The 18,230-nt window shown below is 38.8% G+C and overlaps 1 protein-coding gene and 1 non-coding gene across 2 annotated transcripts in view; both read left to right on the plus strand.

Moving 5' to 3' along the window:
• The window catches only part of LOC122813892 (gastrula zinc finger protein XlCGF26.1-like), a 211,253-nt gene that overhangs the window by 90,550 nt on the left and 102,473 nt on the right, over window positions 1-18,230 (plus strand). The window contains exon 4 of the mRNA XM_044086435.1: window positions 17,930-18,056. Coding sequence (XP_043942370.1) covers window positions 17,930-18,056 — 127 coding nt within the window. The remainder of the gene's footprint in view (window positions 1-17,929; window positions 18,057-18,230) is intronic.
• On the plus strand, window positions 15,244-15,409 carry LOC122814558. Its single transcript, XR_006366809.1, has one exon. It is a non-coding gene; the product is annotated as a U1 spliceosomal RNA (small nuclear RNA).

Here is an 18,230-nt window from a genome sequence, read left to right on the forward strand (position 1 = left end):
ATATTTCCTTGCAGCTTGTTCTTTTGGTTCCATTATTTAACCATGTGCCACTACATTAGATCTTAAAGGAGGATTCATTTCATCTTTGTATCTCTTAGATATCACAAAGTTGAACATCATTCTAGAAATCAAAAGGTCTTCATGATACACTCACCACTGGATAAAAATAAATAAATTTTCATTCTTTTTGTATGCTGTGTTACTGTTTTTCATTTAATTGTAAGCAGCCCTCTTCTAATAAATTAAACGTTAATTCATTATACCCATCAGTTGTCACGATTATTGTTCTGTTACTTTTGTCTTGTTCTGTGTATCAAATATAGAATATTATACTCTCACCGGCAGGTATCTTACTAGACATATCAGAAAAACTCAAAAGACCACTGCAAATCTTAAAAAAGAAAAAAATATTTTTTTTCAGCTTCAAATATCTTGACTATCAGTAAAAGGGAGAATTGTGCCTTGTTTTCTGTGCCTTCAGGAATCCCATTGTCTGAGATCTCCTTTTTCTCAATGTGTTAGAGAGTGCAGCCAGCAGCAGAACAAGAGATCTAAAGTAACATAATGGAAAATACTGACTATAAAGAGAGAGAGAGAGAGAAGTTAATTACTTACTGGCTCATCTTGCTGTGGAATATAATCCAGTTTCCTGTCAAGAAGTGTGATTTCTTGTGTGCTTTCAAACATAGCTTAGATATTTGTATGGTTGCCCAGAACTTTCAGGCCTTGTTCTCCTTGAAAAGGTTTTAAAGCCTGGGGGTGGTTATCGGCAGGTCACATACCACCTCTGGCCTAATAGCCTCAAATTTCCTATGATTTCTATAATTTCTATTTCTCAGTTCTATGACAACCATCTTTTCCTTCACATTTAAATTGAAATAAAAATTCTATTTGAAGGTCCCTTTAAGAATTCTGTAGTAATGTGCTCACGTGGTACTTTTAAATGTCTGACAAAGACTACAAAGCAGTGTTTTAAATGCACTCTATTCACTTCACCAAAGCTCCCACATACAGTGTTGCCTCAGAATAAAAATGCTGAACTGAGCATGAGTGTGAATAGTTTTCTTCTTTCAGCTTTTCCTGGTTAGGGGTCACCACAGCGGATCATCTGTCCGCTCATGATTGGCAGTGGAGTTTTTACAGTGTCGAGTTGCCAGCCCGGTGCCCAACCTTCCACAGATGGCACACACACACATGCACACACTCATGCCTAGGGCCAATTTAGAATGTCCAATCCACCTACAGCATGTCTTTGGGATGTGGGAGGAAACCGGAGCACCCAGAGGAAACCCACGCGACCACAGGGAGGACATGCAGACTCCACACAGAAGGCACCACAGCCAAGAATCGAACCGGGGAACCTCTTGCTGTGAGGCGACAATGCTAACCACTGCACCACTGTGGCCGTATTTTCTTAATAATGCAAGCTCTGAATGAAGGCTCAGAAGACATACTTTTTCTCAAAATATTAATTTGTTCATCCCAAAAGGACACATTTCTTAAATTAAAGAACTTAAAAGCATTGTTTTATTTTTTAATTTAAAAACTAGTAATCTCAGTGGTATCCCTGAAGTCTCAAACAACCCACTAAACAAGTATACTGGGTCCAAAAACAAAACAGTATAAGAAACTTCTCTGTGTGGAAGATTTTCAATCCATATATATCTAGTTAATCGCTGTATATTAATCAGATCAGATAATGGTAGTAGAAATAGCAAACTTACCTCGTTCTAAGTCAAAAAAGTAATAAAAAATATATAATTTGAAATATTGTACAGAATTACTAAGTATTCGAAAGTAATCCAAGCAGGGTAGGCAGTCTGTTTCCTGAACAACAAAATAAAAAATAAATAGAAACACTGATGAAGGATATCTTTCCAAAAGCTTTGGGCCTTGTAGTTACAAAAAGGTTTCAGACAATATTACAGAGTCTTCCTTTTTAGACATTTCACGGTTGTAAACTTTGACTCTGTTTTACCACGATTTTTATCCTTTTTTTATTTTGTACACTTTTCAAGGGTAACAGAACCTGTCCGAGATTTGGAATGCATGGCTAGGTTTAAAAAGGCCCTTGTGGTCATTAGTCTAGTAAACGCCTATGAATGTACCATCCCAAAGCTCTCTGAGGCAGACAGTTACTCCACATCCTGAGAGCATCACAGATATCTCTTCCTACTCTTCCTGAGTCAGACAGCTGCTTCATATCCTGAGAGCCTTGCACAGACTCTGCCCGAACTAAACAGGTGCTTCACATCATAAGACCTCATTAATCTCTCCCCACTGCACATGTCAAAGCTGCTCTCCTTTCACAACTCATTCTTGAATGATTGTTTTTCCTGGCCTTTTTTTTTACTGTCTTTGTAGGACAATATTAGGAACTAGATATTGAAATACATAATAGGTGGGTGGGAAGATATGAAATGTCAGGTATCTGAATTGTAATCAGTTAAATGTGAAGTCCTTCCCAGTATGACAATGTAGTGCTAATACAAGCCAATGAGATGAGAGTAGGAGGAGCTTCTAAAGTCATATTTATAAAGAAACTTTTAACTCGAGAGCAACAGGGGTTGAAAGTACAACAAGGAACAGAGTTCGCAGGGTGTAGGAAATTATTCAGAAAATAGTCTTATCTGACAACACCTGAAATTAAATATTGACCTCTGATCCATACCTTAAATAAAAATGTTTCTCAGCTTGTCCCTAAATGAAGATACAGTTAATACCTTTGGAAGTAAAGACATGAACACAAACGTTTGCCTCCTTGCTACTAACTACAATTTTTAAAACAAAAAAATAAATAAATAAAGTAAAACAACACTGCAATAAAACAAGAGGAAAATACGATAAAGCAATGTAAGCATACAAAGTATAAAACAAAGATTCAACAATTCTGACAGAACATTCCTACCTGTTAGACAATGCAATTCTAATAAGAATTAATTCCATTTATACTTAAATTGGGTTATGTTGTGGTTATTGAGCCGTGGGATCTATAGAGAAGAGTAGGAGTAAATTACGTAGAAAAATGGAAATGGTGGGAAAAGTACATACAGATTAATGTTTTGTATGAGGAATGGGGTTTAAGGGAAGGCAGAAACTGACCAGTGTATGTATTGTTGGATTGATTGCATTGTAAATAAGATTATAGGTGATGTATAATGCTTGTAATTATGAACATGTTAATATTGTCTGTTTTATATAAATGTAAGTTTGCCTGTGTCACAAGTGATAATTCAATAAAGGTGATTTTAAAAAAAATATATGTTATATTGTTTTATTTTTGGGATGACTGAGTTTGCAGTGTTAGTGTCTAGTTGCATTTTTCTGCATTTTAGTAAACAGGAAATGCAGACTGTTTCAATTTACCTTTTTGTTTAGTTTGTTTTCAAGGTACAGTAATTTGTAGGTTTGGGTTTATGGGTCATTTTTTATGGGTGAGGATGTGGCAAATGTTAACTGCCTGTTTTTGTGTACTTAATGTTTAAACCATTTTTAAGTTAATACTGGTTGTGCAGATTTGGCAGGTGAAAGCAGTTTTTTCTTTACCTGTCTCATTTTTCTCCCACTAACACCTGTTGAAAGAAATAAATTCAGCAAACAGTCAGTGATGAATGACAAGAAAACAAAAATATATTTTTTCTTTCCAAAGGGAGTATTAAATGCCAGACAGGGAGACGCACATTTCATCTGGCCTTGGGATGGGTACTACTAGAGTTTAAACTGGCCGTTTATATAAAGTTTGAGAACGTGTTTTTCATTTCATATCTGTCATTATCTGATAACTGGAGACTAAAGCTTTAATTTGTAGAATTGTATAATTAATTCATAAGTTTTAACAGATGATTCTAAAAACATTTTTCTGTCATTCTGTTACAATTGAAGGGTGAACTTTTTTTTTTTTATCAAAGAAGAAGTTAACAGAAAACAAGTAAAAACATGTTCAGTACTTCTGGTAGAATTCCTAATGAGGACTGCAATATGGTCTGCATTTTTTTCCTCTGATACCTAAAGTACAGAATAACTCAAATGGCAGAGTAACTTTAAAATTTATGACTTAGTTTACTTGTTAGTAGAATGTATATCTTATGCAGTTATATGTCTGTGTCTGAATGCAGATGCATGTTATTTTGTTAAACCATTGGATATCTGACATAATCATACCTAGAATACATAGTTCTCCAACAGCAATATGTTATATGCAAGAATGATAGGCTTTTGCTGAATTATCATATGAAACACTTACAGAAGAAGAATGCACTTTTAAGCACAAGAGTCATTTAAACAAAATTGTCAGCAGAGTATAGTATCTGCTTTGAAGTGAATAGTACATACTACACAGTGAAGTGAATAGTACATTGTCTCTGGACTCTGTATCCAATAAAACACCACACTCTGTTGTTTCAGAGGCTACCAAATAAATTTATTAAAAATGAAATCTTTGCTAGCTTTCAAATGTATACATACTGTAAAATATATAACAGCATTGCAAATTGTAAACTTCAATGACACCAGTATAACCAGGGCCTATTATCAAGTGGTGTGACATAAAGCCCTCTCAAATGGCTTTTAATTGATTTGATAACAATAACCATAAACCACAAATCCTGCCACGGCCTATGCAGAGAAGTTATGAATTGAATTCTTAGTTATCAGTAACAAACAAGGTAAAAAGGGGAGAATATGAACAAAAGGGGGGGGGGGGGCTGAGGCCATGAAGAGTTGCCGACCAGGCTCCTGAGCCCATTCCCTCCTTTTTTACCATTTTTTGGTAGATAGATAGATAGATAGATAGATAGATAGATAGATAGATAGATAGACAGGCAGATAGATAGGTAGCTAAATAGGTAGATAGGTAGACAGATAGGGAGATAGATAGATAGGAGATAGCTAGATACATTAATAGAGAGATAGGAAAGTAGATAGAGAGGTAGATAGATAGGTAAATAGGTAAGTAGATAGATAGATAATGCACTGCATTAACTAGCTACCAAATTTGGAATGGTTTCTTCAAGCCTAAATTATTAAAACTGTTAAAATACATAAGTAAATAAATAAATATCCCATTGTAGTGTTTGGTTTGAATTTCTTGATAAAATTGCTAACTGAATGCTGGGAAGGGTTCCTTTAAAAACAAACTTAAATTTACATTAAATAAGTCAAAACCTAAGTTCAACAGGTAGCTCCAACATAGTGTCTTGAATGTAATCAAAAAATCCAAATCCATCAGGACCACGAGAGCTAAAGACTTAAACCTCGGCACAAGTATGAATAGGACATGCTTGAGGGATAGATTCATAACCCAAAGGCTTCCCATGCTTTGGAACAGGATCCCAGTTCGTATTAGGCAGAGCCCCTCACTGACTCTCTTCAAGAGAAATCTTGATGAGTGGATGGGAGATCGTAAGTTTACCCCAGGGGTCACATCTGTGTCACTGCTAGACAGGGGTACAGTAAACTAATTCTATTATATAAGGGACCTTCACTGTGTCACTACTAGACTGAGGCACAGTATTGTTGATTTATTCTGTACATTTTTGTACCATTTCATGGGGTGGCAAAAGTCACATCACTATGGCTAGGCTTACAAATGCCCCAGGGCAGATAGCCTAGTACTATACTATGAAACTATGAAACTATATCTCTAGATGCTCTATTACACCAATTCATAGTAATAGGCTCTGCTGTTGCTAGCCTATGGTTGACAAACCTTATGGCCTTTTCTATCACTAACTAGTTGTAGGTTCCTGCCCTTGATAGTCTCAGCACAATTGCAGACCGTACTATAAATATGTGGGAGGCAAGTCTGTCTGATTATTGATGCATAATATAAGATGCAGTATATGAGTTTTCTTTTAGGAGTAAAACCCAAATCATTCCCCCGACATAACGGATGATTGTGTCCAGATTTCTTGTTTGTCATGCAATCTGAGAAAGATGGCTAAAATCCTGACTCCAATGCAATGCAGGGAATACTCTCCACAGAGGCTGAACTTCTTCACAGTCTAGACCATGGTTTGTGGCACTAGGTTGAATTTAGGCTCTGTTAAAGGCTTGTGAAATAAATGAATGCCCAAAAATAATAATGGTCCTTAAACATGAAAGCAAGCAAAATATTTTTAAAAAATTAATTGTGGTAGGAGTGATGCAAGTATCTTAAATAAGCATTAGAGGACCACCTGCCTAACCTTTTTAGATCTTCCGAAGAATGAACTGAGGTGGCCAAGTCAGATTTTGACCAATTCTGAATGAGTGGGAAATATATAGGGTGGAGGAAATCCATAAGTGTGTTAAAGCTTGATTGAGCTGGGTGGTGAGGTCAGAGATGGTAAATTTACACTCTTCCCAGCTACTGAATACAGTTTTATTGTGGCTTGGATGTGGGCATCGCTTTCTAAGTGTTCTGCCTCTGGAAACATGTAAGAAGATCTATGCTTCTTTGTAAAATGACTAGGTGGCCGTGACCTAACTGATGTGTTCTCGCTCTAATCCAACTCAAAATAGACTAATTTGTAAAAAAAAAAAAAAAAAAACAAAAACAAACTTCTGACCACTTAAGTTTGCTAATGAATTTGCTAATTCTGAAGGATCCAAAGTATAACCTAAAAAACTGAGTGTCCCAGAGATAGTAACTATAGTATGATTCCAATGTAGTGTGTAAACTGATCAAGATGGATTTTACTAATTCTAGGTCTATTGGGCATATCTTGTTATTCATCAAGTTCTCCTGATTGGTTTTCCCTTTTAGATTTCTCACAAATGATCAAGGTTTGGTGGCATCCAGAATTTTGAAAGTTCTGGCAAATAACTTGAAAGCTGCCAGGTGAATTCTAACTGTAGATGGGCTGACACCCCATTTTTGCAGTGTTGAAAAGAGCATTAAATAATCTGAAGAGACCACTGGTGATCCTGATCATCTAAATTTATGAAAAATTGGGCAAATTGTTTTATAGCTGTGATGTATGCTCTCTTCATAGGTTCATAGGAGATTACTAGGCAAACGGCTTAAGGACCCTTACAAGCCTAGCCAATATAACCCACATTTACCTAACATATGGCCCCTAGGGGCAAGAGTATGGCATGGGTTTGTGCTTGTGCATTGAGTATCTTACAGATTGCCCCTGTACATAAGGGACATAGGCACTACCCCAGGTGTGAATTTGCGATTCCCCATCCATTGATCCAAATGCATTTGAATACAGCCGAGGAAGGGCTGTGCTTAATGTGAATATAAAACCTGTCTCAAAGAAGGGGCAGTCTCTGAGACACATATCAGTCTCTCCAGCATGTTTTGTTTGAGATGCTGACTAAGTTTAGATGCCTAGATCAGGTGACCCTCATGCTGTTTGACTTGCAGATGTGTAGCAACTCCATCAGGGCTGGATTTGTGAATGCCTTGTTGGTCAGGCGTAGGTCACTCCTTAACAGTCAGTAGGAGACAGAATGAAGGGACAGGGTTTTTAGTCTATCTGCATAGTTCAAATTGTTTACACCCTGTATTTTCTTTGTGAGGAACCTCTGAAGTCACTCCATCAGCTTTAAGTGCCTAGTCAAGTCCATGCCAAATGACACACTGTACTTGATTATTGGTCTAATGAGGGCTGAGTACAGTGGGACTATAATTTCCTTTGATCTGGATGCCATACCTTTACTTATAAGTTATGCCATATAAAAGGATTTTCTCATCACTGTGGACACATAATGGACAAAGTTCAGGCTACTATCTAGCTGCATGCGTAGATCTCTCACCTCTGAGCCAACTCTAAGAGGCATGCTGTTCATGTTGTAATTTGCAGAGGTATTTGATTTTTCAAAGGGTATGGTAATGCATTTTTTTGCATTTAGTTTTAGGCCATGGTTTTGGCACCAATCATTTGCTTGATCTGAGCCCTGTGGCACGCCACTAGTAACAGGCCTTTTGCTAGATCTGGATTCACCCACTCTAACCACATGTGTCTTATCCATGAGCCAACTGGCTATCCATCTAGTGACACAGGGATTTATGCCCAATTTTGTGAATGTATTTATAATACCTGAGTGGGGAATTGTGTCAAATGCCTTGGCCAGGTCATACTGTTTTAGCCTCCTTTATGGCCTTTGACTTTCTCAAAGAAATCCACCAGATTCAGTAGGCATCACCTACCCTTGACAAAACTGAATCAGGTGGGGGCCAGTGTTTGGAGGTTTGTAATGTCAATATTTATGAGGTCAGTGATTATTCTTTCCGTGGTCTTACATATAAGACTAGTTAAACTTATGGGGCTGTAATTGCCTGGGTTAGTTCATGGTCCCCTTTTATGCAGAAGGATGACTGCTGCTGTCCTCCACTATATGTGGACAAAGCCAGTCCAGAGGCTGTGGTTAAATTGAGACCCTAATGGGCCTGATAAGTCCTGATTTAAGCTGTTTGAGGCAACCAGGTATATTGCCAGGCACCATTGAAGCCATGTTTTTATCTTTAGAGAGTACAGTGACAATCTGTTCTTTCATGATAATTGGCGGTGGAGTGGGGGAATGTATTTTTTGGGGGGAGAACTGGGGGCGATGGAGAGGTGAAATCTGAGCTGAATTTGTCAGCCAGCAGATTTGCTATGTCTTTCAGCTGAGTATAGGTGATGCCATCTACAACTAATTCTGAGTATTGTTGGGTGCTGCTGTTAAGACCGTGGACATAACTGAAACAATCCTTGGTTAGCCTTAGCTTTGGAGGCTATGTTTACCTCAAAGTCTGCTTTCAGAGACTTGACTAGTACCCTGATTTGCTTGTTTAGACTAATGAAGGACTTATTTCTCTGTTGTGCACATTCCTTCTTACCTCTCAAAAGATTTTCTTTCCTTTGTTGTACAACCTGTTAATACTAGGAGTCCACCAATGAGGCTTGTTTTTGCAGTTCAACCTGTTTTTTTTTTTCAGTCTGGTACTACTGTTTTTATGCAGTTGCTTATATGGTCATACAGTGCTTTTGTGTATACCTTTGGATAGGTTTCTGTGTCTTCTGGATTTGGAAGAGCTTGGGGACTAACTATGCCATCCTTAATAGGAGGTAATTTACTTTAGAGAAGTTCTTAAATTTTTGGGGTTAGGTGGGGGGAGGGCTAGTTTTACCTTTATTTCAAGAGAGACCTCTTTGTGATCTGATCTTACTATTGAGGACATAACACTAGGGGGTTGCACCACTGTCCCATATTTATGAGAACCGGATCTAGGATATTTGTTCCATTAGTGGAACTGCAGACCAGCTGCTCCAAGGCATTTGAATTTACAAAGTCAAGTATTCTTTGGGCCTGCATGTTAGTGGTCATGTATGCCTCCCAATTAATGAAGGGCTAAAGTCACCTATGAATATGGTATTGGGCTGGATGGTGAGTGATTCTAGTAACTTCAGGTATGGTGTACAGGATTTCCTGGTTCATAGTGGGGGACCTGTAGCTATTTTGATTTTGATAATAGATGTTTCACCTGGAAGCCATGGAACTCCCATAACACAAAGGGGCTATTACCCCTTTGGGGATGGAATTTTGCATCAAACAATAGAAGTTCAGAGCAGGTATGGTCATACTTTCACTTCATCTTGTGGTATCTAAACAAGCAAAGGTGCACAAAGTCTTGTCTCTATGTAAACATTCAGTGTTCATCTGGCACTGCATCATAGATGAGGAACCCTTTCCTGAACAGTTCATAAAACTTGAAGAGAACAGGAGGAGACAAACTTCCAGTCATCTGCTAGAGATATGACTCAGAGAAGATACCAGTTCAGGGTCATGTGGGTGCTGTTCTGCCAAGTTCAGAAGACAAAGGTCAGAAGACTAGTGTGAGGTAAGTGTGGATGCACTCTCTCCCGTGGTACAAGGAGTTACTGTATACCTTCCTGACATGTCCACTGATTCCACACCTCATTGAAAACTTTAGAGAAGAAATGCCAGGACTCATTATTGTTTTCTCTTCATGGAAAAGAGAGGCATGGTTTCATATATTGATGTCCTTCGTAGTACATGAAGCCCTCTCCTTTGGCTGTAGGGCTGCTGGCTGTACATAAGGAGCAGACTATTGATTAAGACTGCCTCATTTTGTAATACTGTCATGGGGTCATAGGGGTGAATACCTCATTTTGTAACACTGTCATGGGGTCACAGGGGTGAATACCTCATTTTGTAACACTGTCATGGGGATCTAGAAGGTGACTACCTCATTTTGCCATACTGTCATGGATCATAGTGGTGATTTGACTTACCAGAAAGTCTTCTGTTTAGCCTGTGCCACCAGGTAGATAATGTTCTCAGTTTTGGTGTGGAGGTACCTGTTCCAACCTTATCTTCTTAGTATTTTTACATATCTCATGCACCTGTATGAACTGTTCCTCCTATTTGCTACAGTCAAGGTACATGTCTCAGCTACTTCATATTAACTTTTTTTTTTTTTTTGCTCCTCAAGACAACTGACCATCTGCAATTCCTGATGCCCTTCCTCAACCTGTGGATCTCCCACTTTGGGCTGACCAACTTCCCCTTTTCCTGTGGTCACCAGCTGAAACCCTTAAGCCTGGCAGGGGCCATCATTATTAGTGGAAGGCAGTAAAAAGATTGGCGCATCATGGTACTACGTCAGTCTCACTGGAGATTTCTGTTGTGTGACTTGCTTAATTCCCAGAGATACACAGCATGTTGTGGAATTGGATGAGCATGCATGCTTACATAATAACACAAAAAAACAAAAATGGATCTCAAAGCCTGAGGTATAGTAATCCACTTTAATAACAACTAAAGCTTTCAGGAAACCATTTCCCTTTTTCAATGCATAATAAAACCATTTTTAAAACCAGTATTTTATATGTAATCACATGACATTAGATAGCCAGTCAAGTTTGTTCCTATAAAAGTTTAAACATTTCATTACAAATTTAAGTGGTGATATAAATGAATAGCAATATAAATAAAGACTTTACTTATAATACAAAAAATACAGTATAAAACATGTATAACCATAATTTAATAAACATTTAAATATGACATTTTTCATCTTAGTTTCTTCTTAATCTGTAATATCAGTTTCATGTTGGTGACTGCATTCAAACCTGGTTCATCTTAGTTTTGTTGTTGATTGGGTTTGGCACATGCAGGCATGCTTACCCACAAAGTACACACATTCATCTTCCGACCATCTTCCACACATCCATTCACATTGTACTTGTCTGTTCATTAGTCCTGACCAGAGAATGCCACAGCCATTATAGAATCGCTCTCTGTCTAAGGTAGAAAGGCTCTCCATTGGCAGCTTAAACCTAATCCCCACACCAGCCTCTTCATTCCATGGTTTATTGACTGTTCTGTGGTTGTCAGTGCTGCTCATGTCTATACTGCCCAGTTATTTCTTCTTATCATGACTGTATTTAGAGTAGAACTGTGGACCAGAAGTACCTGGTCAGACAATTCCTTAAAGGAGGACTGCATCTCTGACCTCCATTGAGGAACCTCATCTCATCTGTGTGACCTGAAGTTTATGCTATCTAAGTTTATCTGTTGTCTATTTGAACCAGCTAAGTTGGTGACACCAAAGTTTGTTTCTTGGAAAACATTGTTTCTGCGGGCCATCACCTGTAGACAGTGCATTTCAGAGCTTCAGGCCATTAATGCAAGGAACCATCTCTGGTATTTCAGCAAGATAACAAGTGTGTGTTAAAATGATATGCTTCATATAACTTCAGATGACAATTGCCTGTACAGGAAAGCTTTAGATTGCTGATTATACCAAAACAATTATGTTGTTATACTTTGTATATATTGCAGTGCATAATTCTCAGTTACTGTCACTAGAACTACAGACTCCTACAAATTATTTTGTCCATCAACCAGATACTATATTTAATTGTTCTCTTCTACACTAACTTGTGGCTGAAAGGGAAGTCTTGCATTACAGTCTCTTCCCCACTAAGCAGGACTGGTGTTAGAATTTTGTGGGTCCCCAGCAAGTGTCAGACTAGGGGCCCCTTGGACACTTCCTGTCTGAAAAATCACCCTGTCACTTCCACCCCTCCTAAGAAACACTTTAGTTGATGCAGAATTTTTAGGACTAGTACATACAGACTGCCTGTAGCTATGATGCTGTTACAATTTGAGGGCCTGTGTACCTCAGTGTGTTGGTGTAGCTGTCAAAGGAATATTGACAGTGACTGACATTTTATTACAGTAATGATATGTTATGACAAGACTACTTACAGGACTGGCATTAGGTGAAATGGTGCCCTAGGGAAGGGTCTCGTTGGTGCCTCTCTCAGTGTCTTCTATTTTGCCTCTCCACACACTTATTCAAATGCTCCCCTCTGTTTTCTCCCCATCATGGGCTTACCACACTATACACATTACTTTTTTGTCCTTTTCTCACATTTTGCCTTACTTTTTAGCTTTTATAAGAAGCCACAGCTTTCTATATGATCTGGAGTGTATTTTTAAAGTTTCCTTTTCTTTTTTTACTGGTTTCATCCAGTGCTGGTTTGAACAAAAATTATGTTTAAGGAAAGAAATCCATTATTGTTGTTCATCTTTACTTTTCTTTGCATCCTTTCAGCATACATCACCTGGCCAAGACAGCACAGTGATAAATGTGAGGAAATAACTCAAGCCAGGGGTCTGGAGGTTGATAGCCCCCCTCCCCCAAGGAGACAAAGGCTTATGATGCTCTGTGGTAAATTTTGAGTATTTTCTAATCCTTTTGATCCAAAGACGGCCTGGAAATAAATTATGAGTAAGAAAAGAATTTCAGTCTTACTTTTTTCAGGGAAGACATAAGTTGTGCTTCAGGTTTAATTTTCAGATCTGACAAAATGTTAGCTCACAGTAAACTAACAAGGCAGTATTTGACAGAATCCATAAATTCTATTTGGGAAAATTAGCCTGCCTTCCTACCCCCTAATAAAAAAGATAGTCGCTGTCTGTGCAGCTCTCTAATGTTAAATTAAGATGAAAGCAGAGGTTCAAATGGCCACAGTCCTGTATTTCAAGACACAATCATATATCATAATCACCCCCCCCTTTTCTCATTTTCTCTATAAGGTCAGGGTGTTGCATCAGCTGTCACCATCTCTCTTGATTCGTTGCCAGTCTCCTACCTTCTTCAACAATCCTGACTGTCACACAATGCATCTATTGCTTTGCTGGGCACCCTTGTTTCCTCTTGCCTTCTTCCTATTTCAGCTGGACCTGATTGTCTTCTGCATCCATTGCTTTGCTGGGCACCCTTGTTTCCTCTTGCCTTCTTCCTATTTCAGCTGGACCTGATTGTCTTCTGTTTCCTACACGTGTGTTCAGGCCACCATAATCTGTTCTCGTTGACCATCTCTGCAGTTGGAGCTACTTGGGATTTTGCTCTGATGTTTCTATTTCTTCATTTGTCCCACAGTTTGCATCCTCCCACCTGTCCCAAGCACTTCATCTCTATCACCTTTGGCTTCCTTGACTGCTCTTCTTCCACTGGCCAAGTATCTGTACCATACAGTAGTACAGATCATACCACTGTTTTGTACATATTACTCTTCATCTTCTTTGGCATTCATTTGTCATACACAGGCCCTGACACTCTATGCTAGTTGTCTGCAGTTTTTCTGATTCTACCTTTGACTCCCTCATTCAGACTTACCTTCTCCTTAACCACCTCTACCAGATACTTGAAGCTGTTAACCTGTTCCTCTATTTTCCATTCTATCTCAATTGCCAGCTTCTTCTGATTTACCCCATTTGATGCCATTGCGACTCTCTTATCTGTACTCCATTTTATCCCATGTACTTTCAGTTTTGCATTTCATTCTCCTAACATTTGTTGAACTTCCTGTTGAGAGTCAGCCTGTAATGCCAAATTATCTGTGTATAGCATCTTTGATCTGTTCCCCTCTCACCTGTTTGTTAATGTAGTCCATCACGGTATGAACAGCAGTGAGCTCAGAACTGAACCTTGATGCACACTGACTCTCATCGGGCACCCTTCTTTGAGCCTGAACACAGTATTTGTGTCACTGGGTCCTTGTACATGCTTTGCACTAATTCTACCAGTGTTTCTGGGACTCTGAAACATTGCAGGACTGCCCAAATCAGCTTTCATGTGATCTTGTCATATGCTTTCTCTAAGTCTAGGAATGCCCAGTTGGACTCTTTCGTTATCTCTAGGTTCTTCTTGAAAAAAAAAATGTGTCTAACTGCAAACATTGGCTCAGTTGTGCTCCCCTTTGATCTGAATCTGAATGGCTTATCTCCTATCTTATTTTCCACTACTCTGCTTATTCATTTATCATGCACCCTGTCTGGAACTCCATGAAGTGTGACAGATGTTTGATACCTCTGTACTACCCACAGATGTGAATGTCCCCTTTGTTCTTGTCCACTGGCACTAGTATGCTTATTGCCCAGTGACCTGGGATAGACCTTGCTCTCTATACTGCTATGAGTACCAGCAGGAGCCATTTCTCCCCTAAAATACCAAATATCTTGCTCATATCTGCCATGACCTCATTGGAGCCTTATGCTTTCTCTGACTTAATTTTGCTTAATGCAGCTCTTCTTTTAGGGTGGGGTGCTCTTTTTCCCTTATAGGCTGTGTCTGGGGCAGTGCAGTTTCTGTGTTGTTTCCATCATTCAGAAGTTGTTGGAAGTACTCCTTCCATCTGCCTTTGATGTCCAGTGAACTGGTGGGCAGGTTGTTGCTTGCATCCTTTATGAAGGCTGTCTGAAGACTGTTTTCTTTATCTTTCTGTCTTTACCTTGCAATATGATAGAGTTTCTTTGTGCAATCTACTGAGTCAGAGTGCCTCTGATGCCTTGACCTTCACTAATGCAGCTGCTGTTTTAGCTTTCACAGAATGCATAAATCCTATCTGGGCAAATTAGCCTGCCTGCATACCCCACTAAAAAAAGAATATACTCCCTGGCTATGCATCCCTCCAGTGTTATATTGATATGAAAGCAGAGACTGAAATGGCCACAGATGTAGCAAGCCTTCCCACATTTCACTCCTACCCCAAAGGCAGACACCCATACATGTGTCTGATGTATAATGGTGAGGAATGTGAAAAAATAGCAATCACAATAATGTATTCTAACTTGTTTCTCCAAGATTGTACACTGCCCATACAAAAGATATAGTATCCTTCTTTGCACATCTCTGAGGTCTGTGAAAAAAGTAAACAAAACAATGACTGCACTGTTCCCAGTCCCAGCACAAGTTGTAATGACCTCCTGTGCACACCTTTGAGATTTGATCATATAATTACCTGGCAATGGGAATACCATGAACAAGACTGTGGTTTCCCCATGGCGAAGCTCTTCCATTCAACTCTTTGGATGGGTTGACCACTGTGATTCCTCCAAGTGTGGGAAATTCAACTGCATAATTTATGGTAGTGGGGAACTGCATTCATACAGTCCCCTAAACATAAGCACAACTTATAAGTAAGGGCATGACATGCAAGTCCAAAGAGGTCATTATCCCACTGTATTCTGTCCTTATCAGATCAATCATAGTGTGCAGTGCTCCCTTCAGTATGTACATGACCAGCCATTTGCAGCAAATAGAGGGACCTCAAGAGGTTCCTTACAAAAGGAATACAAGGCGTAACAAACCTGACCACCTTAAAGCCTTTTCCTTCTACTCAGTCTCCTACAGACTGCTTTGGGGTGATCTATGCCTGGCTTACAAGGCATCCACAAACCCCACACTTATGAACCTTCTGCATATTTGTAAGCCAGTCAGTGCCAGAAATACAAGATCTAGGGACCTCAATTTTATCTGTGACTTAAAAAGAACATGTTGGAGAGACAGATACGTGTCCAAGAAACTCCACCTTCCTATGGAACAGGCTTCCCATACATGTGAAGCTGAGTTTGTCTATTATTCCACCTAGCCCAGTGGATGGGGAATAGGAAATTTATACCAGGCCTGGTACCCATGTTCCTTAACAACAGTGGTAGAGTCAGTGTCCTGTTTGGATACAGGTGATCACTATTCTTTCAGGAAAACTTGGTTAGTCTTAGAAAGGCCCCCTTGGTTGTTAGCCTGGTAACATTCTATAAATCTAGGATCACACCAGCCCCAGCCCCCCCCCCTCACACACAGACAAACCAAGCTACAGCAATACAGACAGATACAGATACAGACCTCTGAGTAGGGCTGATTTTACAGTGATTGTGTTTGAGTGTAAAGATCACCGCAAAATCCATGTCAAAGTCCCATATATTCATTCTGTATTTTGAAGGCCATCAGATATCTACAAGCTCTAAAGGTCTGAATGTACTTTGATCTATTTTATGCCTTATTTTTGAAAGATGATTACTTGTTAACTGCATTTTTTGCTGTATATGTGCATAGATAAAACAAGTGCTATCTTTTACACACCCATGCAAACACACTTTGCATGTTCACCTTCAGGGAAACTGGAGGAATACAATTCACATACTTCATGAATTTGAGGTACTAGAGGAAACCAGAGCACATGGATAGACTCACACAGAGACAAGGGAAGACATGCAGATCACACACCAAAAAAGTCACATCCAAGAACTGAACCAGAAGTAAAGCACTGTGAAATGCCAATGCTACTGAGTGCATCATTATGGCAATAAACGGATGCTTTCAGACACATCTTCTTTCTGCCAAACCACCAGAGATGTCCAGTTTTTATGTGTACGGTCTATGTTTGTAATAATAATTGCATGAAATTATAGCCAACTTGATACTCTTAAATACATTGCAAACATGCCCCACTTACAAGCACAATGACCATGACATCGATGTTTGTGATTTAAAGTGAAACAATTTATAGTCACTTTATTTCTCTTACATTGCAGACCTCCTCTTCTGACAAATGCACAAGTATAAGACATAACAATACTAGTTTTATACTGATTTAAGCAAACAGCAATACATTGTGCAACACTAATATTGCCACACCAGATTAGTGACTGATATTTAGCTGTCATCAGGACTAATGTATACCTGTCACTGTCCCTCTATTTAAAAAAATTGATTTGTTGGTAAATCATTCAAAATTTCAGACATCCTTTAATGCCAGAAATTAGTTTCATACTCCTTATTGTGCACAAAATGCATGTTAATACAAAATATCTTATTCTAGTAACTTTTTTAAGTGAATTAAAATAATATTTAAAGTTTTCTTGATTTTGATCCTTTATTCTTCGAGTATGTTTGCCTTTCCCCAAAATTATTGAGCACACAAGTTGCCCATATTTATGAAACTCCATGAAAAGGATAACCATCCCTGAAGATCAGTAGCTTATACTCTTCTGAAAGTCCCAGGTAAGTATTGAGATTGGTTGCTCTGGGCTGCTGATTTCTGGTACCTAACTCACTCATATTCATTCACTGAGTACCCGCTTTATCCTAATGGGGGCATATCGCATCACTGGTTAGGAGAAAACATGTAATTGGAGAGTGCTTGTTTTTCTTATTTCCTCCAACCAGCAGCAGCTGGATGACTGGGGAGACTAAAGCCAGCCATGATAGTTTTACTGGAGAGAGTACCCACCAGCAGAACTTAACACGGTGAAGTCATTATTTCAGTGGTAAAACATTTAATGAACTTGCAATGCCTGCCAGTTGGCAAAATACTATTACAACAACCAGGGTGGTGTCAGTCCTTAAGATGTTTCATCCTAACAGCTATTACCTGCCTGGTTTATTAAATATACATGATTGCTATATTAGTTTTTGTTGGTTGGACAAACATGTAACAGAATATTCAAATAAGACAACTTACTCTGCTTGGTGACTTCCTAGATTGTCAGGACCCCAGCAATCGCAGGGTTCACTGACAGCTAAAACCAGCTATGCCACCAAGTAAAATATCCGAGTGCTGTTTCTGCTGAAAAATTACAGTTTCTATTGTTGAGTATACTAAAATAAAAGATAAGATACTCTTTGTGTCTTTTTCAGGTGCCAGAATCCTTTGAAGATGTTGCTGTTGTTTTCTCAGCAGAGGAGTGGAAGATGTTAAAAAAACAAAATAAAGAACTTCACCGGGATGTGATGGTACAAAACTATGAAAACATGATTTCAGTAGGTAAGCGTGTTCTAGTTTAAGTGATCTATTTATTCTGAAACGTATTTGTGTAATATTAAATGCTGTGCCAGGATAAAGGATAATTCAGAATTGGGCACTTTGCACATGCTTGGAATGTGGTATCTCTTTCCTGTGATGCATGCAACCATATTTCCCTGCATACTATAATTTCAG

The sequence above is a fragment of the Protopterus annectens genome, chromosome 10.part0 (genome assembly GCF_019279795.1).
Source record: "Protopterus annectens isolate FY-2018-M chromosome 10.part0, PAN1.0, whole genome shotgun sequence".
Lineage (NCBI taxonomy): Eukaryota > Metazoa > Chordata > Ceratodontiformes > Protopteridae > Protopterus > Protopterus annectens.